The sequence below is a fragment of the Salvelinus namaycush genome, chromosome 22 (genome assembly GCF_016432855.1).
Source record: "Salvelinus namaycush isolate Seneca chromosome 22, SaNama_1.0, whole genome shotgun sequence".
NCBI classification, from domain to species: Eukaryota; Metazoa; Chordata; class Actinopteri; order Salmoniformes; family Salmonidae; genus Salvelinus; species Salvelinus namaycush.
The window spans coordinates 27,768,227-27,796,224 of record NC_052328.1 but is presented as its reverse complement, the minus strand read 5'-3'; the positions used below and the strand labels follow the sequence as shown (position 1 = coordinate 27,796,224).

The window sequence follows — 27,998 nt, the reverse complement described above, 5'->3', positions numbered from 1 at the left end:
TTGTTCTGTGTTGATGGCAGCTATGTGATGATGATGCCCTTTAAGCGGCAGGCGCTGGTGGAGTTTGAGATGGTGGAGAGTGCTGATAAGTGTGTGGCATGTGGCAGTAGCGAGGCCGTCTACATCGCAGGCCAGCAGGCCTTCTTCAACTACTCCACCAGCAAGAGGATCACTCGCCCCACCAACTCAGACAACCCCAACAGTGGCAACAAAGTCCTGCTCCTGTCTATCCAGAATCCCCTCTACCCCATCACCACGGTAATCAGTGCTGAAAATACATACTGTATTATACATTAGAATGATCAAATATATGTAATATATGCCATTTAGCAAACGCTTTTATCCAAAGCAACTTACAGTCATGTGTTCATTCATTTTGCGTATGGGTGGTCCCAGGAATCAAACCGACTATCCAGGCATTAAAAGCACCATACTCTATCAACTGAGCGACAAAGAACCATTACCACAGTGGCAGTTATTAAGTCGCTCTGTGCCACGCCCCTGGTACTGTATGTATGCTATTCTCTCACCTTGGTAACAGTAGCTAACGAGAGTCCTTGATTATTGCCCATATTATCAGTAGTCAAGTGAATATATGAATCGAAAGCATTGTGTATTATCATTTTTTTTACTCTTTCTTGCTCTCTCACTCCTCTATATCTCAATGTTAACTCTCTGTCTCCCTCTCGCTCCTAATGTGAGCTGACGGGCTACATTTAGAAAGTAGTGTTTTAAAGCATCCTCGGGCTGTTTCAAGGTTTATTTCTCCCGGAGTTTGCATATCCCCCTCCCCCTTGCTCTCTCTCTCATCTCCCCCTGCTCTCTTTCTGCCTTTCTCCCTCTCAGGTACTGATAGATAGAGAGGGATCTCAGCGGGGCGTCTGTAGATGTGTTCAGATAGCATGTGTCTGATGATTAGAATACCAGGAAGCGCACATATATCAGTCTTCCTCAGATATGGATGAACAAATAGGCTGAGAAAGCATCCAGCACTGCTTCCCTGTGTCTAATTCCAGCTGAGCATAGAGGAAATACAATAGTTATGCACGCTGGTCATGGATAGGGTTGAATTGTCTTATTATTGAGTCAAACATAGTCTGATTAGAGAGACACAGTCACTGTGCTAGAACATACAAGCATTATGGAAGAATGAACACACACACTAAAGGACTGATAGATGTATGCACATAGATATACACTCACTCTTATAGATAGACATACAATGCCATACTAGAGTATCTTATATCAAGACCAATGGAACTTTAAAATGGAACATATAGGTTCCTGCATCCAGATTGCTCTCGCTATTGTATAATTGTGTAATGGCACAGGAGGGGATGGCTGCTGTTTTACGGGCTCCTAACCAACTGTGCTTTTTGCTTGTTTTTTCACATTGTTTGTAACTCATTTTGTACATAATGTTGCTGCTACCGTCTCTTGTGACCGAAAAGAGCTTCTGGACATCAGAACAGCGATTACTCACCTCGAACTGGACAAAGATTTTTACTTTAATGAGTCCGACGCGAAGGATATACTGCTTTGTTGAGACAAGGCCCAAATCCCTGTCATCCGCGAAGAAAAGACGGTGAAGGGGGGGGGGGGGGGGGGGGGTGTCTTGTAAGAATTTGCAGACGAGTAGGTAAACCACCACTACTCTCCGTATTATTGGCCAATGTGCAATCATTGGAAAACAAACTGGACGATCTACGATTAAGACTATCCTACCAACGGGACATTTGAAACTGTAATATCTTATGTTTCACAAGATGTGGCTAAACAACGACACGGATAATATAGAGCTGGCTGGCTTCTCCGTGCATTGGCAGAACAGAGCAGCTATGTCTGGTAAGATGAGGGGCGGGGTGTGTGTCTATTTGTCAATAACTGCTGATGCGCGAAGTCTCGAGGTATTGCTCGCCTGAGGTAGAATACCTCATGATAAGCTGTAGACCACACTATCTACCAAGAGAGTTCTCATCTATATTATTCGTAGCCGTCTATTTACCACCACAAACCGATGCTGGCACTAAGACCGCACTCAACGAGGTGTATAAGGCCATAAGCAAACAAGAAAATGCTCATCCAGAAGCGGCGCTCCTAGTGGCCGGGGACTTTAATGCAGGGAAACTTAAATCCGTTTGACCTAATTCCACCAGAGGAAACAAAACTCTAGACCACTTTCACTCCACACACAGAGACGCATACAAAGCTCACTCTCGCCCTCCATTTGGCAAATCTGACCATAATTCTATCCTCCTTATTCCTGCTTACAAGCAAAAACTTAAACAGGAAGTATGCACGCTGGTCATGGATAGGGTTGAATTGTCTTATTATTGAGTCAAACAGAGTCTGATTAGAGAGACACGGAAGTGGTCAGAGGATGCGGGTGCTACGACTGTTTTGTTAGCACAAACTGGAATATGTTCTGGGATCCATCCAATGGCATTGAGGAGTATACCACCTCAGTCACCGGCTTCATCAATAAGTGCATCGACGACGTCGTCCCCACAATGACCGTACGTACATATCCCAACCAGAAGCCATGGACTACAGGCAACATCTGCACCGAGCTAAAGGCTAGATCTGCCGCTTTCAAAGAGCGGGACTCTAACCCGGATGCTTATAAGAAATCCTGCTATGCCCTCAGATTAACCATCAAACAGGCAAAGCGTCAATACAGGACTAAGATTGAATTATACTACACCGGCTCTGACGCTCGTCGAATGTGGCAGGGCTTGAAAACTATTACGGACTACAAAGGGAAACACAGCCGCGAGCTGCCCAGTGACGCGAGCCTACCAGACGAGCTAAATGCCTTTTCTGCTTGCTACGAGGCAAGGAACACTGGTACTGGTACCTGAATATAGTCTCATTGTTGTTATGTAATTTTCTTGTGTTACTTTTTTATTTATTTTTTACTTTAGTTTATTTAGGAAATATTTTCTAAACTCTATTTCTTGAACTGCATTGTTGGTTAAGGGCTTGTAAGTAAGCATTTCTCGGTAAGGTCTACTACACCTGTTGTATTCAGCACATGTGACAAATATAATTTGATTTGATTTGATTGGAGCTTTTATCTTCCGTCTGCAGCCTTGGTGAGAGCTGACTAAAACATTCTCTCTGTCTCCCTCTGTTGTCTCCAAGGATGTTCTCTACACCGTCTGCAACCCCATCGGCAGTGTGATGCGCATCGTCATCTTCAAACGCAACGGCATCCAGGCCATGGTGGAATATCCTTTCTGTCTGTCTGGCTGACAGGCTGTCTGGCTGACAGGCTGTCTGTCTGTTAGGGTGTCTGTCTGTTAGGGTGTGAGTGTTAGCGGTGGAGGGTGAGCCAATAAGAAAGGTATCCCCAAGTCAAATTATTCAATGAGCATAGACTTGTTTTTGTTGATGGGTTTAGAGGTTTTATAACTTCTATCCGGGGACTTGTAATTGTGAATTGAGGCTTGATGTTCGTTGGTTGTTTTGCTGTTGTCCTTAACTTGCCCTCCTCACATTTGAGTCCGTCGAGTGTGCTCAGAAAGCTAAGGCTGCTCTCAATGGAGCTGACATCTATGCCGGCTGCTGCACCTTAAAAATTGAATATGCAAGGGTAAGTCTATATTCACCACACGCAATCACATATATAATTCTTAGCAAATAGATTTTGTTTAAAACACCAGAGCACTTCCTGATGATCAGCCTCAGCATGCAACAACATATCTGTTGTTTCCCCCCTGTAGCCAACTCGCTTGAACGTGATCAGAAATGACAACGAGAGCTGGGACTACACAAAGCCTTACCTGGTCCGAAGAGGTAACAATCTGCTCCTAGTTCTGTAGGCTATGGAGCACTCTCATTGTGTAGAAGCTGCTGTGTTAGGACTAAAACCTGCAATATCGGGCTGTCAGAGAGTCCATGGGCAGCCTGCAGGGCAGAGTCAGGTTTTTCTCCCTCTGGCTCAGTAACTCAAATTTGTTCAGCCTGCAAACAGAACAGCAGGAAAGGAGCGGTAAGGATATCAAATAAGTGTGGCTCTTTCTCTCTTTTCATTCCTGCAGGCTGTAGATAAATCAGATCTTAGCTGTTGGAGAGAGAGAGCGACAGAGAGAGGAGAGAGAGAGCGACAGAGAGAGGAGAGAGAGCGACAGAGAGAGGAGAGAGAGAGAGAAAGACAATTTGTCTTGAGTTTAGTCTGCATCAGCTAAAATGAAACAGATACTTGGCGATACTTCTCTATATCCTCGCTAACGTTGCTAAATGTGAGACAGAGAGATACTGAGTCAGAGGCTGATGTGGGTACGGTGGTTTTATCATTGTATGAGGAATGTTACAGTAGCACAGATGCTGTTTGAAAAAAGAGCAGAGATATGGCCCTGTTTATGTGAAGTCATCATTGTCACTGTAGCGCACCTATTGGAAGGTGTTTAAGGACCAGTATGGACCACAGACCTGCAGTCAACCAAGCCAACACAAGATCGACCCACTGGGCGTCCTTCTCCAAGCAACACACTCTCACATCCGTCTCTCACAAGCCTGCACCTGCCGCCCATGGGAATAGAGAGAGAGAGAGAGAGAGAGAGAGGGGAATGGACGACAGGCTGACCCTGCACAACAACATGCATCCATCTTCACCCAAACCTCAAGAGAGAGGGAGAAAGACTACTCATTCATCCTGACCTCATGCAACCTCAACATCAACACGCCCAGGAGAACCCGCCAGTGCCACCTCATGGCTGGAGGACTGACTGCTTTTAGACTGGACCTATTTTCTTCTCTTGCTTGCATCCTGATCTTATTCAGTCAGTACTCTGACTGGCTAAATCCCTTTATATCCCCTCACCAAATGACCAGTAGTAGAAATATTTATGTATTAGTGTATACAATCCCTAGTCTGGACATTGGAACATTAAAGTGCATTTCTCTCTGTCTTCAAGCCTGTAGAGAAAGCCTGTATTCTGTTAAATCAGACAATAAGATACACACCTATGCTCTGTAATCTACTTAAATACCAAATTGACACTATCTTCTTCTATAAACTATACTTTATATTATAGTATTTCTGTCAATGTCAATGTGTTGAAATGCCTATTTTAGCAGAGAGAAAAGTTTAGATAATAATTATTGCATGCACTGTTAATGGAAGCACATTGTGTGGATGAAGAGAGTCACAGTTCCTTTTATGATTGTTTCAACTCCCTAGTAAAGTCCCAGCTCTGTGAGACCTGGAGTCCCTCTATCAGAGGTCCAACTTCTCTATCTCCATCTGAAAGTCACAGCTCTGTGAGACCTGGAGTCCCTCTATCAGAGGTCCAACTTCTCTATCTCCATCTGAAAGTCACAGCTCTGTGAATGTCATAGCCCCTTGTCTCTTAAAGTGCATCTATCTATTCAGACTAACCAGGGGACATTAGTAACCAGCTTAGGAGGTTTACTTTACGATGAACATCTCCCTTTACTGCGTGGCTAAATTAGAAAACTCAGGCAAGAAAACTCATTTGAAACCCCAGTGAGAGTGAGTTAGCCTCCTGCTGTGGCATTCTCACAGCATTCTAATTGATTCCTCCAGTGTCCTCTGTGGACAGCTCTTAACTCGGGACACACTGCTTAAGTAACATGCTTACCTGCTTACCTGAGAGGAACTGATATTTTATTCACTTTGAAGCACCCTCACACCTTTATTATACTGGGTGTTGGATTGTATATCAGCCCGTTTTATGTGAGCTGATAAACAGTGCTTAACTTGGACTGAAATAGTGTCGGTACTCATTTTGGGTACCGGTACTGTTTATTATTTAGGTGCCAGAACTCCCCAATACTTTTAATCTAATATTCTATAAGAGTTGCAGGAACTCAAGCAGTACTCAGTTCCTGTGAGCTCCTGCCCAAGTCAAGCTCTGCTGATAAGTCATAGCTCTATCAGCTAGAATGAAGTAACCCAGACCTCTACTCTATCTATCATCTGGTCTGCAGCACCTTCTGATACAGAACCAATTTCCCTGGCATTGTGGAACAGGTGTTAACATGGTGTTACAACGTGTTAGTACTTGATGCTCTACCAACTGCAACAACAAAGTGTCTGTTTTACATCCCAAGGGGACCAGCCAGAGAGGCTCTCTGTGACATCACGTCCCCTCTGAGATGCTTTAACCGCAGCAGGGTTCATATTGCTGTAGCCTACAGCAAAGATCTTAATTTGAGCCAGTTTGCTACAGCAAGAAAATAATCCTGCAGCAATAGCAAATGTGAATTATTATGTGGATTATAATATATGGCTTTTTTGTAGGGGTTGATAAATAACAAACTTCAGAAGCCTGAAATACAGTACAAGTTTTACATTTCCTGCATTGCAGGAAAGTTCTCCTGCAGCAGGGTGATCAAATTAAGATCCAAATTAAGATCCTACATCTGTAGTAGGCCTCCTCCTCAGCTATGATCCTTACCCCCTGGCACCTTTGTAGGAAATAGCATTCAGCTTGGGTGGGGTAATAACTAGCCATTTACACTGAAAATCTAATGGACCATTTCCCCAAAAATGTAGAAAGTCAGTCAAGAAGAGAAGCAGCGCTTTCATTTTCTTATCAGCTCAGCAGGGAAATGATGATTGCCAAAGCAAATCTCTGGTAGCTTTTGATTTGATTAATTAGGATCCCCAACGGTGACAGCTAGTCTTACTGAGGTCTGACATATAACAAAAAAGACATTACAGACAAAATACTTTACAATTTACATACATTTAAAAACATTAACATGTAGTGTGTGTGTGTGTGTGTGTGTGTGTGTGTGTGTGTCTGTGCGCGAGCATCTATCAGTTACACATACTGTACATTTCAGTACATACAAACAAGTAGGTCACATGGGGAGAGGCGTTGTGGCGTGAGGTGTTGCTTTATTTGTTTTTTGAAACCAGGTTTGCTGTTCACTTACGCTATATAATATTGAAGGGAGTTCCATGCACTCATGGCTCTGTATAATACTGTACGTTTCCTTGAATTTGTTTTGGATATGGGGGGCATGCCTGGTGGTGTCAGTGCTGTGTGTAAGTTGACTATACAAACAATTAGGAATTTCCAACACATTAATCTTTCTTATAAAAACAAGAAGTGACGCAGTCAGATTTTCCTCAACTGTTAGCCAAGAGAGACTGGTATGCATAGTATTAATATTAGCCCTCTGATTACAGTGAAGAGCAAAACTGATTAGAATGTAGAGCAAAACGTGCCGCTCTGTTCTGGGGCAGCTGCAGCTTAACTAGGTCTTTGCAGCACTGGACCATATGACTGGACAATAATCAAGATAAGATCAAACTAGAGCCTACAGGACTTGCTTTGTGGAATGTGACCTCAGACCTCTCCCCATCTTTAAAACCATTGAATCTATATGTTTTGACCAGGACAGTTTACAATCTAAGGTAACACCAAGTAATTTAGTCTCCTCAACTTGTTCAACAGCAACACCATGTATTACCAGATTCAGCTTAGGTCTAGAATTTAGGGAATGATTTGTACCAAATACAATGCTCTTAGTTTTAGAGATGTTCAGGACCAGTTTGTTACTGGCCACCTAAGGGTTTCAGTGACTTCACCAGCTGTGGTTGCTGATGCGGATATACAGTGGGGAGAACAAGTATTTGAACAAGTACGGAATTTAAAACACAAATCCAGAAAATCACATTGTATGATTTTTAAGTAATTAATTTGCATTTTATTGCATGACATAAGAATTTGATCACCTACCAACCAGTAAGAATTCCGGCTCTCACAGACCTGTTAGTTTTTCTTTAAGAAGCCCTCCTGTTCTCCACTCATTACCTGTATTAACTGCACCTGTTTGAACTCGTTACCTGTATAAAAGACACCTGTCCACACACTCAATCAAACAGACTCCAACCTCTCCACAATGGCCAAGACCAGAGAGCTGTGTAAGGACATCAGGGATAAAATTGTAGACCTGCACAAGGCTGGGATGGGCTACAGGACAATAGGCAAGCAGCTTGGTGAGAAGGCAACAACTGTTGGCACAATTATTAGAAAATGGAAGAAATTCAGACCCTCGGTCTGGGGCTCCATGCAAGATCTCACCTCGTGGGGCATCAATGATCATGAGGGAGGTGAGGGATCAGCCCAGAACTACACGGCAGGACCTGGTCAATGACCTGAAGAGAGCTGGGACCATAGTCTCAAAGAAAACCATTAGTAACACACTACGCCGTCATGGATTAAAATCCTGCAGCGCACGCAAGGTCCCCATGCTCAAGCCAGCGCATGTCCAGGCCCGTCTGAAGTTTGCCAATGACCATCTGGATGATCCAGAGGAGGAATGGGAGAAGGTCATGTGGTCTGATGAGACAAAAATAGAGCTTTTGGTCTAAACTCCACTCGCCGTGTTTGGAGGAAGAAGAAGGATGAGTACAACCCCAAGAACACCATCCCAACCGTGAAGCATGGAGGTGGAAACATCATTCTTTGGGGATGCTTTTCTGCAAAGGGGACAGGACGACTGCACCGTATTGAGGGGAGGATGGATGGGGCCATGTATCGCGAGATCTTGGCCAACAACCTCCTTCCCTCAGTAAGAGCATTGAAGATGGGTCGTGGCTGGGTCTTCCAGCATGACAATGACCTGAAACACACAGCCAGGGCAACTAAGGAGTGGCTCCGTAAGAAGCATCTCAAGGTCCTGGAGTGGCCTAGCCAGTCTCCAGACCTGAACCCAATAGAAAATCTTTGGAGGGAGCTGAAAGTCCGTATTGCCCAGCGACAGCCCCGAAACCTGAAGGATCTGGAGAAGGTCTGTATGGAGGAGTGGGCCAAAATCCCTGCTGCAGTGTGTGCAAACCTTGTCAAGAACTACAGGAAACGTATGTAATTGCAAACAAAGGTTTCTGTACCAAATATTAAGTTCTGCTTTTCTGATATATATAAATAATAATATAATTATAATATAATATAATAAAATGCAAATTAATTACTTAAAAATCATACAATGTGATTTTCTGGATTTTTGTTTTAGATTCCGTCTCTCACAGTTGAAGTGTACCTATGATAAAAATTACAGACCTCTACATGCTTTGTAAGTAGGAAAATCGGCAGTGAATCAAATACTTGTTCTCCCCACTGTAGGTGAATCATCAGCATACACGGACACACATGCTTTGTTTAATGCCTGAGGCAGGTCATTGGTAAAAATGGAAATGAGTAGAGCGCCTAGAAAGCTGCCCTGCGGTACACCACACTTTACATGTTTGACCTTAGAGAAGCTTCCATTTAAGAAAACCCTCTGAGTTCTATTAGATAGATAGCTCTGAATCCACGATATGGCAGAGGTTAAAAAGCCATAACACATACGTTTTCTCAACAACAGTTTATGGTCAATAATATCAAAGGCTGCACTGACATCTAACAGTACAGCTCCCACAATCTTCTTATTATCAATTTCTTTCAACCAATCATCATTCATTTGTGTCAGTCAGTACATGTTGAGTGCCCTTCTCTATAGGCATGCTGAAAGTCTGTTGTTAATTTGTTTACAGAGAAATAGCATTGTGTTTGGTCAAACACATTTTTCCCCAGCAGTTTGCTAAGAGCTGGCAGCAAGCTGATAGGTCTGCTGTTAGAACCAGTAAAGGCCACTTTACCACTCTTGGGTAACGGAATGACTTTGGCTTCCGTCCAGGCCTGAGGACAAAGACTTTCCTCTAGACTCAGATGAAAGATTTGACAGATAGGAGTGGCTTTAGAGTCAGCCACCATCCTCAGTAGCTTTCCATCTAAGTTGTCAATGCCAGGAGGTTTGTCATTATTGATCAATAACAATCATTTGTCCAACTCTTCCACACTAACTTTCCAAAATTCAAACTTACAATGCTTTCCTTCATTCTTAGTTTTTTCATGCATGAGAACGATGGCTCAGTGTTCGCTATTGGCATTTTCTGAAAAGTTTGCCTGCTTTGCCAATGAAGTAATCATTCAAATAATAGTATGGTTAAACTCAAATATACTAATTGATTAAAAAAAAAAAATTTTGGAAGAACATTTTTAGAAACTGTATAATCTTTGTAAATTGTATCATAAATAGGAATGGTGGAGTTATGTCACACATGCAAATAACCAAAATATATGGAAATGTCTGTTCTATTCAAAATTACAACCAGCTGCAGTATTACCGCAAAAAAAGAGAAGGCAAGTGGAAATGGGAGACGGTAAAGAACTTGTCTGTCGGCCCTGCATTAAAGACCAAAATTACAAAAGAATTGACAGCTGCACCATATAGGTTGCAAAATAGTTGGGAGGTGATTTTAGATGTACCGATTCCATGGCACATGGTTTTATGAACTGAAACACAAAACGACGCCAGATTCAAAACATTCCATTGCAATTGTTATACAAAAGTCTTACAACCAATAGAATGTTATATATATGGGGGATAAAACGATCCCAGCTCTGCAGATTTTGCTGTGAAGAGACAGAATAATTAGATAATTTGTTTTGGTACTGCCCATATATACAGTTGAAGTCGGAAGTTTACGTACACTTAGGTTGGAGTCATTAAAACTTGTTTTTCAACCACTCCACAAATTTCTTGTTAACAAACTATAGTTTGGCAAGTCGGGTTAGGAAATCTACTTTGTGCATGACACAAGTAATTTTTCCAATAATTGTTTACAGACAGATTACTTCACTTATAATTCACTGTATCGCAATTCCAGTGGGTCAGAAGTTTACATACACTAAGTTGACTGTGCCTTTTAAACAGCTTGGAAAATTCCAGAAAATGATGTCATTGCTTTAGAAGCTTCTGATAGGCTAATTGACATCATTTGAGTCAATTGGAGGTGTATCTGTGGATGTATTTCAATGCCTACCTTCAAACTCAGTGCCTCTTTGCTTGACATCATGGGCATATCAAAAGAAATCAGCCAAGACCTGAGAAAAAAAATTGTAGACTTCTATAAGTCTGGTTCATCCTTGGCAGCAATTTCCAAACGCCTGAAGGTACCACGTTCATCTGTACAAACAATAGTACGCTAGTATAAACACCATGGGACCACGCAGCTGTCATACCGCTCAGGAAGGGGGCGCGTATTCTGTCTCCTAGAGATGAACGTACTTTGCTGCGAAAAGTGCAAATCAATCCCAGAATAACAGCAAAGGACCTTGTGAAGATGCTGGAGGAAACGGGTACAAAAGTATCTATATCCACAGTAAAACGAGTCCTATATCGACATAACCTGAAAGGCCACTCAGCAAGGAAGAAGCCACTGCTACAAAACCGCCATAAAAAAGCCAGTTTACGGTTTGCAACTGCACATGGGGACAAAGATCGTACTTTGCTGTTTGGCCATAATGACCATCGTTATGTTTGGAGGGAAAAGGGGGAGGCTTGCAAGCTGAAGAACACCATCCCAACCGTGAAGCACGGGGGTGGCAGCATCATGTTGTGGGGGTGCTTTGCTGCAGGAGGGACTGGTGCACTTCACAAAATAGATGGCATCATGAGGCAGGAAAATTACGTGGATATATTGAAGCAACATCTCAAGACATCAGTCAGGAAGTTAAAGCTTGGTCGCTAATGAGTCTTCCAAATGGACAATGACCCCAAGCATGCTTCCAAAGTTGTGGCAAAATGGCTTAAGGAAAACAAAGTCAAGGTATTGGAGTGGCCATCACAACGCCCTGTCCTCAATCCTATAGAAAATGTGTGGGCAGAACTAAAAAAGTGTGTGCGAACAAGGAGGCCTGCAAACCTGACTCAGTTACACCAGCTCTGTCAGGAGGAATGGGCCAAAATTCACCCAACTAATTGTGGGAAGCTTGTGGAAGGCTACCCGAAACGTTTGACCCAAGTTAAACAATTTAAAGGCAATGCTACCAAATGCTCATTGAGTGTATGTAAACTTCTGACCCACTGGGAATGTGACGAAAGAAATAAAAGCTGAAATAAATCATTCTCTCTACTATTATTCTGACATTTCACATTCTTAAAATAAAGTGGTGATCCTAACTGACCTAGGGACATTTTTACTAGGATTAAATGTCAGGAATTGTGAGACTGAGTTTAAATGTAAACTTCCGACTTCAACTTGAGCTTGTTTTTGGTTCCAGGTTCAGGAATGTTTTACTTGGAGCTGACTGCAAATAGCATTGCTGGGGGATTTGATAAGTCATAGTCAATCGATCAATAATATAATAATACTCTTATCAAAGGTGTTTCTCTTTAATTTTACAATCTGTAGAAACTATGAGAATTGAAAGGTTCAGAACTTTTGTGAAACATCACAGCACAGTGGAAAATATATGGCAGCTAGAAATGAAACTGGATGGTCTTCAGAGATAGATGGGAGGGGTTGAGGGGAGTTGAAGGCTGGGACTTAAAACAAACAAAAGATAACCAATGTAAAAAAATATACTGTCCATGAAATGTATATATAAACTGGAAGTGGAAGCCTAAGTATTGTTGTCCATTAGTTTACTCCAATTAGGGGAGGGGTGATAGAGTTAGGGAACAATAATAAAGGAAAATGTATTTTACAAAATATATATTTCAAATAATATATTTGACCCCCACAAATAGATGGGGGGATTGGAAAGGATGCAGACAATTACATTGACAGAAGCCACAATCTATTTGCAATATTAAAGCTGATCTACCCACTAAAAAAGAGAGGCAAAGATAATAATTGGCAATATCAAATGGTTTTGTGATGAATAAGCCATCTGATTCAATTAAAAATAGAGTTCAATTTGTCTTTCTGGCCATAATTTAATTTAAAGTACTCCAAAGTTTTTTTCCATCATTCTTTATATCATTGATCTTAACTTCATAATACAGTTTTATCAATTTGTCAATTTGCGGTAAGTCAGCCAGTCAGATGTGCAGCCAGACTTATTTGCCACTCCTTTTGCCCCATCTCTTTCAACCGTACAGTTTTTAAATTCCTCATCAATCCATGGAGCCTTAACAGTTCTAACAGTCAGTTTCTTAACAGGTGCATATTAATCAATAATAAATGAATCAAGTGCAGCGTCTGGATTCTTCTTATTAGTCACATCAGACAAACAAATATTTTTAACATCATCCACGTAGTCACAGCAAAATCTTAATACACTACTTTAGTCAGGCCCAGCTTTTGGAACTTTGGCTTTCCTGGATATAGCCACCATATTGTGATCACTGCATCCAATGGGTACGGATATAGCTTGAGAACAAAGTTCTACAGTATTAAAATGTGATGAATACATGTGGATGATCTTGTTCCTGTAGTGTTTGTAAACACCCTGGTAGGTTGATTAATAACCTGAACCAGATTAAAGGCACTGGTTACTCTCTTGATGAAAACCAGTCAATATTCAGGTTCCCAAGAAAGTAGACATTTCTGTTTACATCACATACACTAACAAGCATTTCACACATATTATTTAGATACTGCTGTATCATCAAATTAATTATCTGAGTCTCAGAAATGGCAAATATATGAACGTTATCTGATGTTAGCAAGTTATTGATTTCATGAACCTTGTTTCTAAGGCTACATATATTAACATGGGCCATTTTCAGCCCCTTCCTGGGTAGCTTATCAGAGATAGACATGATATGGAAAAGAGCAAACAAAGCAAGAGAAAAAAATATACATTCAGCAGTCCATTAATCAATGTGTGTGTGTGTGTGTGTGTGTGTGTGTGTGTGTGTGTGTGTGTGTGTGTGTGTGTGTGTGTGTGTGTGTGTGTGTGTGTGTGTGTGTGTGTGTGTGCTGCAGGGTTGAAGCTATCAACCCATAGGCTTGGCTCTTTCATCCCTTCCTGGCTTTTGGGAGGGCGGGTGTAAGCAATGTCATAGCGGATGTAAGCAATGTCCCCACGCGCTCTGGCAGCTTTCATGTCTGGGATGCGTTATTTCCTTTTCTGGCGCACAGCTTCAGGATAGTCTTCGTTGAGGAAGATGTACCTTGAACCTCAGGAACTTTACCACTACCACTTGCCTGGGCCTGTTAGCTGGGTCTGTTACCTGGGCCTGTTACCTGGGCCGGTGGTGAGTTTTCCAGTCCTGTGGGCACGCTCCACCTCAATCTTCCTGTGGTCCATCTTCAGTTTCTCTGAGATCATTTCCCTCACTTTGTCCTCAGACTCCGTCCAGGTCTCATGTGGAGATTCTGCAATTCCGTCCACAACCATGTTGTTCCGCCTTGATTGTCCCTCGAGTCTGATTTCTCCGTCATTGTTATCATGGATTCACACACAGATCTGATGTCCTCTCTCAATGACTTACAGATTGCTGTCATCTTGCCATTCTCCTGTTTCAACTCATCGAGCTGACCCTGGGAGAACTGCAAACGGTTCTTCAGGTCCTGGACCTCTCTGGTCAGATCATCCATTCTTTTATTAGTTGACTCCACCAGTATTCGGACAAAACACTTGAAGCTATTTTCTTGTTGTTGTAACAACTGCTTGTAGAACTCTTTTTGTTTGTTTAAAGATCCTTCACCTGTGATAGAGAGACACCACTGTCCTCAACGGTACTCCCGCCGGCTTTGGTCTTTGTTAGGATAGCAATGTGGCGGCAGGTAGCCTAGTGGTTAGAGCGTTTAGACTTGTAACCAAAAGGTTACAAGGTTAAGGTTAAGATCGAATCCCCGAGCTGACAAGGTAAAAATCTGTTGTTCTTCCCTGGAACAAGGCAGTTAACCCACTGTTCCTAGGCCGTCATTGAAAATAACAATTTGTTCTTAACTGACTTGCCTAGTTAAATAAATAAAATAAAATTTAGGTTACGCTGTTACTCCTCACATTCCCAGACAGGGCAGTTCGCAGGGAAGATTGAAAACAACAAACAGCAGAGATCTAGAGAGCCACAAACCTGGGACAATCCGTGGTCCCTGCCACAATGGCTATCTGCATCGCGGGCTGCGTTTATGCTCTCAAGAAAACACCGCTAGCTTGATGGCAGCTAGCTATCATTTAGGCTAGCTTCTACACCAAGCAGCTCCTCAGACCCGGCCTTGGTTGGCAGGATCTCTGGACAGATAGTAGCAGACCCATCAACTGATGCCAACCGTGTCGCGGGATCCAAACTCAAAAGGTAGCTAGATAGTAACTACATTTTTTCAATATACTTTCAAAACTTTCTAAAACAACTAACTTTCCAAAACAACAAACCGAGCTTTCCCTCGTTCCGCGGTCCGTGTTGTGCGGTGCGTTCAAGACAAATGGAGGCTAGAGGATGTGCAGTGTAAAGCTGAGTGTACAGCAGGGGCCTGCAGTCTCTCCGAGGGAGTTCTTAATGATGGATCGTTTTCCCTTCTACCAAAAGGACGAGGAGACTAGAGGAAATAGGGGGATTTGTGAGGGGAGGGGGATTTCAGGGTATTTGAGGGTATTCGTGGCCTGATTGTGGAGGGAGGGGCCGTAGCGTGAGATGGGGGGGGGGGGGGGGGGGGGGGTTAGGTGACTTACGCTTGCACAGCAGATAAAACAATGAACCCTGCTGCACGTCCCTAATTTGTGACTGAAGGTCACTCTGTCTGTTTGATGAGCTTTCTCTCTCTCAATAATTCGGTACCGGTACCCCTGTATATAGTCTCGTTATTTGTTACTTTTTGATTCGATTTTTTTGCTTAATTTTTTTTACTTCCCATTGGGTGGCGCACAATTGTCCCAGCATCGTCCGGTTAGGGGAGGGTTTGGCCGGGGTAGGCTGTCATTTTAAAATAAGAATTTGTTCTTAACTGACTTGCCTAGTTAAATAAAGGTTAAAAAATAATGATACGTTAGTTTATTTAGTAAATATTTTCTTAACTCTATTGAACTGCATTGTTGGATAAGGGCTTGTAAGTAAGCATTTCATGGTAAGGTCTACACCTGTTGAATGCGGCACATGTGACAAATAAAATTTGATTTGAATATTTGATTTGAACTATTATTAGGCATGTTGAGGGCTCCTTTGGGACTGTTCTTGTGGGAGATGGGACTGCAGCTGCTCTTTGTCCATCCTGTGCCTCCATGTATCTCACTGTGATTCTGTGGCAGATGTGAACTGACTGTATGATGATGTAACACAGGTTGATGTTGTGCACTTGTGCTGAAAGAGACAACCTGTGCCAATAAAGCCAAGACCTCAGTGAGAGGGTTGCTGACTGTTCACGCTAGTGATGTAATTCAGGTACTATTCCTCCACCAATCTTTGTATTACAAATGTAACAATGTTTTCCCCCTTTTTTTAAATGTGATATTTTATGTTTCTTTCTATTCTTGTGTTTTCTCTCTACTGTTCCTTGTCTATAGGTTGTGAAGGATTTAAATTGTATTTTTTAAAGTGAACTGCCGTTGGGGTTAACAGTTGGACCTACTTTTTAAAACATGTATTGGCGTCTTCTTCTCTCTGTGTGTATTAGTACAACATAGTACTACTATTTAAAGTGCTACTACTATGGTAAAGGTACAACTGTGGTGGCATTGTAGTCCTTCTAATGCAAATTATTACCAGGAGCATGCTCTAATAGAGCGGCAGGTGTTGGGGCAGTAACTGAAAGGTTGCTTGTTTGAATACTGGAGCCGACAAGGTGAAAAATCTGTTGCTGTGCCCTTGAGCAAGGCACAACCCTAATTGCTCTAGGGGTGCTGTACAATGATGACCCTACTCTTTGTGGGTGTCTCAGGGGGAGTTGGGATATGCAAGAAACACATTTCTATTACACACTTGTGTGTAACAGGACAAATATAAGCCCCCCCCCCAAAAGTATTATTATGTGTGTTAATCAATAGCATTTTTTCCATATGTAGCTTTGACTTCATTATTGTGCCCTGTTGTGCCTTATGCCTGCACTGTTACTATGTGAACTTGTAATGTAAAGTAAGATGTCAACAGAGAGTGGGTTTCCCCAGTCGGTGTACTCATACTCACCTGTAATGTCACAGGGTTTCTGTCGCCTCTAATTATTCTGCTTCTTTACTTCCAATGACCTGTGTCTATGTGAATAGCACCTATTTGAATTTGTAGCCCAGAGCCATTTACCTCATACTCTCTCCCTATGTTGTGGATGTGTTGATGTTTCAGAGCGTGGGAAGGGCAGGCAGGCCATACTGGGAGAGCACCCGTCCTCTTACGGAGACAATGGATACGGTAAGATCCCGCCTCTCAGCACCAAAACACTACCACATTACTTAGTGTATCGGCTTCCTCCATCTCTAGACACAAACTGCGACATTATCCACCCCATCCACACTCCTTATTCCTCAGGTAAAACCCTGCCCAACCACCTCTATGCCTCGGATGGTATAGATTCCCAAGCTTATCTGAAGGTGAGAGGATTAGAGAGTAGAGACCGCCCACCCTGCTTTGTCTCCAGAGGCTACCCATACATAACCCACCTCCAGACTCCTTTTACCATCAGGGTTGTGTTTAGTAGGATCAAACAGGACAAGAAAGTAGTAGCTGACCTCCTCCATTTCAAAATGTTTTATCCAGTTTCATGCCTACTGAACACAACTCAGGTGGAAGTGAAAGTTGTAACCCCTCCTCCTTTCCCCTTGTGTTATGTATTCCAGGGTCACACTGCCCCCTGCTGCCTCTCCCAGGGAACAGCAGGTACAAGCTGAGCTCCCACGACATCCCAGAGGTGGTGGCTTACCCCCTGCCCCAAAGCTCCTCTTACAACAACCACGGCTCTAGCTCTGTCGCCATGGTGAGCGGCCTGCACCCCACCAAGATGAACTGCACCCGCATCTTCAACCTTTTCTGTCTCTATGGCAACATCGAAAAGGTCAGCAGCAGAGGTCCACCTTAGGAGGGACTTGAGGGCATCCATGTGTGTGTTTGTGATAGTTTGAGTGTGAATGAACATTTCTTTGATGAATTCATTTTTTGTTGTTGTCAGTGTGTGTTATTCTGTTTGAAGTATTTCTGTTTGAAGTAGGTGTGCTAAAGCAGTAGTTCTCAATCTCTCCTGGGGACCCACAACTGTCCCATGGATTTAATCTATTCCAGAGCACATCTGATTCATGGCGCCGGAGAAGATGGCTGACGTTTTACCTGCTCCTAACCAACTGTGGGGGGTTTTTCTCTGTTTTTTTCGTTGTTTGTAACTTATTTTTTAACTTATTCTGTACATAATGTTGCTACTACCGTCTCTTATGACCGGAAATAACTTCTGGACATCAGAACAGCAATTACTCACCACGAACTGGCAAAAGCTTTTTTTTTCTTTAACGAGTCCGACGAGCCCGACGTGAAAGACATACTGCTTTCCCGGGAACAGGCCCAAATCCACATCATTTGCGTGAAGAGAAGACAGAGAAAAAGAGGTCGGAGGTCGGGCTGCATTCTGAGAATTCGTAGGCGATCGGGGGAAAAAACACTGCCTTCCGTTCTACTAGCTAACATGCAATCATTGGAAAATAAAAACAACGACCTACGAGGAAGATTAAACTACATTTACATTTTACATTTAAGTCATTTAGCAGACGCTCTTATCCAGAGCGACTTACAAATTGGTGCATTCACCTTATGATATCCAGTGGAACAACCACTTTACAATAGTGCATCTAACTCTTTTAAGGGGGAGGGGGGGGTTAGAAGGATTACTTTATCCTATCCTAGGTATTCCTTAAAGAGGTGGGGTTTCAGGTGTCTCCGGAAGGTGGTGATTGACTCCGCTGACCTGGCGTCGTGAGGGAGTTTGTTCCACCATTGGGGTGCCAGAGCAGCGAACAGTTTTGACTGGGCTGAGCGGGAACTGTACTTCCTCAGAGGTAGGGAGGCGAGCAGGCCAGAGGTGGATGAACGCAGTGCCCTTGTTTGGGTGTAGGGCCTGATCAGAGCCTGAAGGTACGGAGGTGCCGTTCCCCTCGCAGCTCCGTAGGCAAGCACCATGGTCTTGTAGCGGATGCGAGCTTCAACTGGAAGCCAGTGGAGAGAGCGGAGGAGCGGGGTGACGTGAGAGAACTTGGGAAGGTTGAACACCAGACGGGCTGCGGCGTTCTGGATGAGTTGTAGGGGTTTAATAGCACAGGCAGGGAGCCCAGCCAACAGCGAGTTGCAGTAATCCAGACGGGAGATGACAAGTGCCTGGATTAGGACCTGCGCCGCTTCCTGTGTGAGGCAGGGTCGTACTCTGCGAATGTTGTAGAGCATGAACCTACAGGAACGGGTCACCGCCTTGATGTGAGTTGAGAACGACAGGGTGTTGTCCAGGATCACGCCAAGGTTCTTAGCACTCTGGGAGGAGGACACAATGGAGTTGTCAACCGTGATGGCGAGATCATGGAACGGGCAGTCCTTCCCCGGGAGGAAGAGCAGCTCCGTCTTGCCGAGGTTCAGCTTGAGGTGATGATCCGTCATCCACACTGATATGTCTGCCAGACATGCAGAGATGCGATTCGCCACCTGGTTATCAGAGGGGGGAAAGGAGAAGATTAATTGTGTGTCGTCTGCATAGCAATGATAGGAGAGACCATGTGAGGATATGACAGAGCCAAGTGACTTGGTGTATAGCGAGAATAGGAGAGGGCCTAGAACAGAGCCCTGGGGGACACCAGTGGTGAGAGCACGTGGTGCGGAGACAGATTCTCGCCACGCCACCTGGTAGGAGCGACCTGTCAGGTAGGACGCAATCCAAGCGTGGGCCGCGCCGGAGATGCCCAGCTCGGAGAGGGTGGAGAGGAGGATCTGATGGTTCACAGTATCAAAGGCAGCCGATAGGTCTAGAAGGATGAGAGCAGAGGAGAGAGAGTTAGCTTTAGCAGTGCGGAGCGCCTCCGTGACACAGAGAAGAGCAGTCTCAGTTGAATGACTAGTCTTGAAACCTGACTGATTTGGATCAAGAAGGTCATTCTGAGAGAGATAGCAGGAGAGCTGGCCAAGGACGGCACGTTCAAGAGTTTTGGAGAGAAAAGAAAGAAGGGATACTGGTCTGTAGTTGTTGACATCGGAGGGATCGAGTGTAGGTTTTTTCAGAAGGGGTGCAACTCTCGCTCTCTTGAAGACGGAAGGGACGTAGCCAGCGGTCAAGGATGAGTTGATGAGCGAGGTGAGGTAAGGGAGAAGGTCTCCGGAAATGGTCTGGAGAAGAGAGGAGGGGATAGGGTCAAGCGGGCAGGTTGTTGGGCGGCCGGCCGTCACAAGACGCGAGATTTCATCTGGAGAGAGAGGGGAGAAAGAGGTCAAAGCACAGGGTAGGGCAGTGTGAGCAGAACCAGCGGTGTCGTTTGACTTAGCAAACGAGGATCGGATGTCGTCGACCTTTTTTTCAAAATGGTTGACGAAGTCATCTGCAGAGAGGGAGGAGGGGGGAGGAGGGGGAGGAGGATTCAGGAGGGAGGAGAAGGTGGCAAAGAGCTTCCTAGGGTTAGAGGCAGATGCTTGGAATTTAGAGTGGTAGAAAGTGGCTTTAGCAGCAGAGACAGAAGAGGAGAATGTAGAGAGGAGGGAGTGAAAGGATGCCAGGTCCGCAGGGAGGCGAGTTTTCCTCCATTTCCGCTCGGCTGCCCGGAGCCCTGTTCTGTGAGCTCGCAGTGAGTCGTCGAGCCACGGAGCAGGAGGGGAGGACCGAGCCGGCCTGGAGGATAGGGGACATAGAGAGTCAAAGGATGCAGAAAGGGAGGAGAGGAGGGTTGAGGAGGCAGAATCAGGAGATAGGTTGGAGAAGGTTTGAGCAGAGGGAAGAGATGATAGGATGGAAGAGGAGAGAGTAGCGGGGGAGAGAGAGCGAAGGTTGGGACGGCGCGATACCATCCGAGTAGGGGCAGTGTGGGAAGTGTTGGATGAGAGCGAGAGGGAAAAGGATACAAGGTAGTGGTCGGAGACTTGGAGGGGAGTTGCAGTGAGATTAGTGGAAGAACAGCATCTAGTAAAGATGAGGTCAAGCGTATTGCCTGCCTTGTGAGTAGGGGGGGAAGGTGAGAGGGTGAGGTCAAAAGAGGAGAGGAGTGGAAAGAAGGAGGCAGAGAGGAATGAGTCAAAGGTAGACGTGGGGAGGTTAAAGTCACCCAGAACTGTGAGAGGTGAGCCATCCTCAGGAAAGGAACTTATCAGGGCGTCAAGCTCATCGATGAACTCTCCAAGGGAACCTGGAGGGCGATAAATGATAAGGATGTTAAGCTTGAAAGGGCTGGTAACTGTGACAGCATGGAATTCAAAGGAGGCGATAGACAGATGGGTCAGGGGAGAAAGAGAGAATGTCCACTTGGGAGAGATGAGGATCCCAGTGCCACCACCCCGCTGACCAGAAGCTCTCGGGGTGTGCGAGAACACGTGGGCAGACGAGGAGAGAGCAGTAGGAGTAGCAGTGTTATCAGTGGTAATCCATGTTTCCGTCAGTGCCAAGAAGTCGAGGGACTGGAGGGACGCATAGGCTGAGATGAACTCTGCCTTGTTGGCCGCAGATCGGCAGTTCCAGAGGCTGCCGGAGACCTGGAACTCCACGTGGGTCGTGCGCGCTGGGACCACCAGGTTAGAGTAGCGGCGGCCACGCGGTGTGAAGCGTTTGTATGGTCTGTGCAGAGAGGAGAGAAGAGGGATAGACAGACACATAGTTGACAGGCTACAGAAGAGGCTACGCTAATGCAAAGGAGATTAGAATGACAAGTGGACTACACGTCTCGAATGTTCAGAAAGTTAAGCTTACGTTGCAAAAAAAATAAAAATCTTATTGACTAAAATGATATAGTACTGCTGGCTGGTGAAGTAGGCTGGCTAGCAGTGGCTGCGTTGTTGACTTTGTTTGAAAGTGTAGCTGGCTAGGTAACCTCTAACTGGCTAGGTAACCTCGACAATTTCTCTAAATTTCTCTAAACTACACAATTATCTTGGATACAAGGACAGCAAAGACAACTATGTAGCTAGCTAACACTACGCTAATCAAGTCGTTCCGTTGTAATGTAAGTTTCTACAGTGCTGCTATTCGGTAGAAGTTGGCTAGCTAGCAGTGTTAGCTAGCAGTGTTGACTAGGTAGGAGAACGGCAGCGCGGCGGACGAAAATAGCTGGCTAGCTAACCGATAATTACTCAAAACTACACAATTATCTTAGATACAAAGATAGCAAAGACAACTATGTAGCTAGCTAACACTACACTAATCAAGTCGTTCCGTTGTAATGTAATCGTTTCTACAGTGCTGCTATTCGGTGGCTAGCTGGCTAGCTAAGATCAAACAAATCAAAGATAGCAAAGACAACTGTGTAGCTAGCTAACACTACACTAATCAAGTCGTTCCGTTGTAATGCAATCGTTTCTACAGTGCTGCTATTCGGTGGCTAGCTGGCTAGCTAGCAGTGTTGACTACGTTACGTTACGTTAGGACGAAAATAGCTGGCTAGCGAACCTCAATAACTACACAATTATCTTTGATACAAAGACGGCTATGTAGCTAGCTAAGATCAAACAAATCAAACCGTTGTACTGTAATGAAAATGAAAATGAAATGGTAATACTACCTGTGGAGCGAAGCGGAATGCGGAATGCGACTACTCGCTCCAACCCGGAAGTTGCGGATTTAAGTTTCCCTGCATTGATGTCCCAGCCACTAGGAGCGCCGCCTCTGGATGAGCGTTTTCCTGTTTGCTTCTGGCGGAATACAGCTCATTGAGTGCGGTCTTAGTGTCAGCATTGGTCTGTGGTGGTATGTAGACAGCTACAAAAAATACAGATGAAAACTCTCTAAATGTCAACGGGACATTTAAAAACGGTAATATCTTATGCTTCACTGAGTCGTGGCTGAACAATGACATTATCAACATACAGCTGGCTGGTTATACGCTATATCGGCAGGATAGAGCAGCTGCGTCTGGTAAAACAAGGGGGGCGGACTATGTATATTTGTAAACAAATTCTAAGGAAGTCTCAAGGTTTTGCTCACCTGAGGTAGAGTATCTCATGATAAGCTGTAGACCACACTATCTACCTAGAGAGTTTTCATCTGTATTTTTTGTAGCTGTCTACATACCACCACAGACCAATGCTGACACTAAGACCGCACTCAATGAGCTGTATTCCGCCAGAAGCAAACAGGAAAACGCTCATCCAGAGGCGGCGCTCCTAGTGGCTGGGACATCAATGCAGGGAAACTTAAATCCGCTTTACAAAATTTCTATCAGCATGTTAAATGTGTAACCAGAGGGGAAAAAAACTCTAGACCACCTTTACTCCACACACAGAGACGTGTACAAAGATCTCCCTTGCCCTCCATTTGGCAAATCTGACCATAATTATATCCTCCTTATTCCTGCTTACAAGCAAAAATTAAAGCAGGAAGCACCAGTGACTCGGTCAATAAAAAAGTGGTCAGATGAAGCAGATGCTAAGCTACCAGACTGTTTTGCGAGCACAGACTGGAATATGTTCCGGGATTCTTCTGATGGCATTGAGGAGTATGCCACGTCAGTCATTGGCTTCATCAATAAGTACATCGATGACGTCGTCCCCACAGTGACCGTACGTACATACCCCAACCAGAAGCCATGGATTACAGGCATCATCCGCACTGAGCTAAAGGGTAGAGCTGCCGCTTTCAAGGAGCGGGACTCTAACCCGGAAGCTTATAAGAAATCCCACTATGCCCTCTGATGAACCATCAAACAGGCAAAGCGTTAATACAGGACTAAGATTGAATTGTACTACACCGGCTCTGATGCTCGTCGAAGGTGGCAGGGCTTGAGAACTATTACGGACTACAAAGGGAAACACAGCCGAGAGCTGCCCAGTGACACGAGCCTACCAGACGAGCTAAACTACTCCGATGCTCACTTTGAGGCAAACAACACTGAAACATGCATGAGAGCACCAGCTGTTCCGGACGACTGTGTGATCACGCTCTCCACAGCCGATGTGAGTAAGACCTTTAAACAGGACAACATTCACAAGGCTGCAGGGCTATACGGATTATCAAGACGTGTACTACGAGCATGCGCTGACCAACTGGCAAGTGTCTTCACTGACATTTTCAACCTCTCCCTGTCCGAGTCTGTAATGTTTTAAGCAGACCACCATAGTCTCTGTGCCCAAGAACACTAAGGTAACCTGCCTAAATGACTACCGACTCGTAGCACTCACGTATGTAGCCATGAAGTTCTTTGAAAGGCTGATCATGGTTCACATCAACACCATTATCTCAGAAACCACTCCAATTTGCGTACCGCCTTAACAGATCCACAGATGATGCAATCTCTATTGCACTCCACACTGCCCTTTCCCACCTGGACAAAAGGAACACCTATGTGAGAATGCTATTCATTGACTACAGCTCAGCATTCAACACCATAGTGCCCTCAAAGCTCATCAATAAGCTAAGGACCCTGGGACTAAACACCTCCCTCTGCAACTGGATCCTGGACTTCCTGACGGGCCGCCCCCAGGTGGTAAGGGTAGGTAACAACACATCCTCCATGCTGATCCTCAACACAGGGGACCCTCGGGTGCGTGCTCAGTCCCCTTTCTGTACTCCCTGTTCACTCATGACTGCACGGCCAGGCATGACTTCAACACCATCATTAAGTTTGCTGATGACACAACAGTAGTAGGCCTGGTCACCGACAATGACGAGACAGCCTATAGGGAGGAGGTCAGAGACCTGGCCATGTGGTGTCAGGACAACAACCTCTCCCTCAACGTGATCAAGACAAAGGAGATGATTGTGGACTGCAGGAAAAGGAGGACCGAGCATGCCCCCATTCTCATCAATGAGGCTGTGTTGGTGCAGGTTGAGAGCTTCAAGTTCCTTGGTGTCAGGATGCATCACCAACAAACTAACATGGTCAAACACACCAAGACAGTCGTGAAGAGGGCACAACAAAACCTATTCCCCCTCAGGAGACTGAAAAGATTTGGCATGGGTCCTCAGATCCTCAAAAGGTTCTACAGCTGCACCATCGAGAGCATCCTGACTGGTTGCATCACTGCCTGGTATGGCAACTGCTCAGCCTCCGACCGCAAGGCACTACAGAGGGTAATGCGTACGGCCCAGTACATCACTGGTGCTAAGCTGCCTGCCATCCAGGACCTCTATACCAGGCGGTGTCAGAGGAAGGCCCATAAAATTGTCAAAGACTCCAGCCACCCTAGTCATAGACTGTTCTCTCTGCTACCGCACGGCAGCGGTACTGGAGCGCCAACTCTATGTCCAAGAGGCTTCTAAACAGCTTCTACCCCCAAGTCATAAGTCTCCTGAACATCTAATCAAATGGCAACCCAGACTATTTCCATTGCCCCCCCAACCCCTCTTTTACGCCGCTGCTACTCTCTGTTATTATCTATGCATAGTCACTTTAATAACTCTACCGGCATGTAGCCTTGTGGTTAGAGGGCTGGGCCAGTAACCGAAAGGTTGCTAGATCGAATCCCTGAGCTGACAAGGTAAAATCTGTTGTTCTGCCCCTGAACAAAGCAGTTAACCCACTTTTCCTAGGCCGTCATTGTAAATAAGAATTTGTTCTTAAATGACTTGCCTAGTTAAATAAAGGTTAAATCAAATAAATAAAGAAACCTACATGTACATATTACCTCGACTAACCGGTGCCCCCGCACATTGACTCTGTACCGGTACCCCCTGTATATAGTCTTGTTATTGTTATTTTACTGCTGTTCTTTAATTACTTGTTCCTTTTATTTCTTATTCTTATTAATATTTTTTAAACTGCATTGTTGGTTAGGGGCTTGTAAGTAAGCATTTCACTGTTGTATTCAGCGCATGTGACTAATAAAATTTGATTTGATTCAAATTGTCAACTAATTATCAAGCCCTTGACTAAGTCAATCAGGTTAGCTAGTTCAGGGTGAAACAAAATTGTGAAATGTCTGGCTGGCCCCGAGGAGAGGTTTGAGAACCACTGTGCTAAAGGTGTATGTAGCTATATAGTATTTGAGGCTTGCTATGCACATCATGTGTCTAAATCTGTGTGTGTGGCAGGTGAAGTTCATGAAGAGTGTCCCGGGCACTGCCCTAGTAGAGATGGGGGATGAGTATGCAGTGGACAGGGCCATCACTCACCTCAACAGCATCAAGGTGTTTGGCAAGCGGCTTAATGTCTGGTGAGTGTCCTTGTTAGCATGTTAGAGGATAGCTTAGCACCTGCAGTATTCAACCATGGAATTAATGTTATTATCTAGCATCTTTTTACTCATTCTTTGTATTCCATTCCTTCCTCTCCATTTCTCTCTTCCTCCTCTCTCCCTCTCTCTCTCTCTCTCTCCAGTGTGTCCAAGCAGCATGCGGTCATCCCCAGCCAGGTGTTTGAGCTGGAGGACTGCAGCAGCAGCTATAAGGACTTTGCCATGACCAGGAACAACCGCTTCACCAGCCAAGGCCAAGCCTCCAAGAACATCATCCAGCCACCCTCCTGTGTGTTGCACTACTACAACGTTCCTCCCTGCATTTCAGAGGACCAGCTACTGAGGGTAGGGCTGTCATGATGTCAATGGTAGCGATAGGATGTGAGCAGAAGCCTGAGGGGTTGTGGGTCAAGGCTAGGGGACGGGATATAGGAAGTAAGGTAAGGTTTATGGTTAACTCCCATCCTGTATACTGCACTACTGCAACGTCCCATCTGAAAGTACCAGCTGCTGAGGTTATGGCTGGAATGACAGGGTAGGGTATGGGGAAGGGTTTCTGAGGTCTGTATGGGGTAGGGTTTAGCGTTGACTCTCATCCTGTGAGCTGCACTATTACAAGCCCCTCCCCCTACATTTCAGAGGGCTAGCTGGATCTTGGAAGGAGGGTGGATATCTGATGTTTGGTGGATAGGGGGCCTAAGAGATGAAACTCTTTTGCTGAACAATTACTTCCATAGAAGAAGCGGACCACTGATGGATCTACCAGTCATTCACTGTCAATGATCTCTGTAGTTTGACCGTTATTGAAGAGCTCCATCTTGTGGATGTGGTTAGAAAAACATGAGCGTTGTCTCAGCTGTCCTTGTTGACTGTTGTTTGATTTCTTACAGCTATGCTCAGAGCATGATGTACCAGGTTTCACCAAGTTCAAGATGTTTGATGCAAAGCGTAAGTTTAGCATTTTGTTCACTTTTTTTTAATTTTGTTAGGCTGTTGAAGGAGTTAGCTGTACTGTCATACTTAAGTTGTCCTACTGTCCTCTCTTGTCATCAGCCTCCTCCAAAACTATCTCTGGGTTGTTAGAGTTTGACTCCAAGACGCACGCGGTCGAGGTCTTGACCGTCCTAAACCACTACCAGATCAGAATACCAAGTAAGTGACCAGATGGCCTTGCTTTCCTCAACAGTGACCGCACTCTAGCACCAAACACTCCACCGTTAGTAGTCACTCTCAGCAGGATAACTGAGTGTGTCACATAGTCAGAGAAATGCCCAGAGAAATTGGATTCAGACCAAATTTACCTGAAGACTAAATCCTATCTTACATTCAATCTACCCCTTTACTGCACTGGCATAGCCTGTCTTATTGCCACACTATTATTCCTGAGTGAAATAGCATGGGGAACATGTTATAAAATCCAAGGGGGAGAACTCTGTCAATGCTGTCTGTTCTAGAAGCAGGTGGTTGATTTTCACAATATTTATCCTGTCTGTTGGTTGGCTCCACAGGTGTTTCAGCCTGGCCCTATGGCGTTGGTTGTCATCAGAGAGGGAGATTAGGTGTGTGTGTGTGTGTGTGTGTGTGTGTGTGTGTGTGTGTGTGTGTGTGTGTGTGTGTGTGTGTGTGTGTGTGTGTGTGTGTGTGTGTGTGTGTGTGTGTGTGTGTGTGTGTGTGTGTGTGTGTGTGTGTGTCATGAGACAGGGAGCACACTAGGACCGGAGTCTGTGCACCATCTGCTGCACACCTTTTTCTCTTCTCAGACCAGACTTCACACTGCTGTGTTCAGAATTCTCCCTGCCAATGTCCCCAACAGAGTGAACATGTGTGTGGGCATGCCATATGAGCATGTGTGTTTGTTTATGTGTAGGAATATGTGTGAGTGTGTGTATAGTAGGTGTGTAACCCAGTGTGTCTGACCTTTTCCAGATGGCTCTAACCCCTACACCCTGAAGCTGTGCTTCTCCACGTCCTCTCACCTCTGA

At 44.7% G+C, this 27,998-nt stretch overlaps 1 protein-coding gene across 1 annotated transcript; it reads left to right on the top strand.

Annotated features, from left to right (window-relative positions):
- Nucleotides 1-20: 20 nt before the first annotated feature.
- On the top strand, nt 21-27,998 carry LOC120017958 (heterogeneous nuclear ribonucleoprotein L-like). Its single transcript, XM_038960920.1, has 11 exons — nt 21-258; nt 3,145-3,230; nt 3,499-3,595; nt 3,726-3,798; nt 17,032-17,097; nt 17,523-17,737; nt 25,874-25,995; nt 26,160-26,361; nt 26,907-26,964; nt 27,070-27,168; nt 27,943-27,998. Exons 1-11 carry the CDS (start codon nt 28-30, stop codon nt 27,996-27,998), a joined length of 1,305 nt encoding a protein of 434 aa, XP_038816848.1. The 5' UTR covers nt 21-27.

Excerpts from the sequence above, each read along its gene's own strand:
- LOC120017958 (XM_038960920.1), top strand. The coding sequence starts at position 28 with ATGATGATGCCCTTTAAGCGGCAGGCGCTGGTGGAGTTTGAGATGGTG. Across the intron at positions 17,738-25,873 it reads TCTATGGCAACATCGAAAAG|GTGAAGTTCATGAAGAGTGT; the intron begins GTCAGCAGCAGA and ends TGTGTGTGGCAG. Across the intron at positions 26,965-27,069 it reads CAAGATGTTTGATGCAAAGC|CCTCCTCCAAAACTATCTCT; the intron begins GTAAGTTTAGCA and ends TCTTGTCATCAG.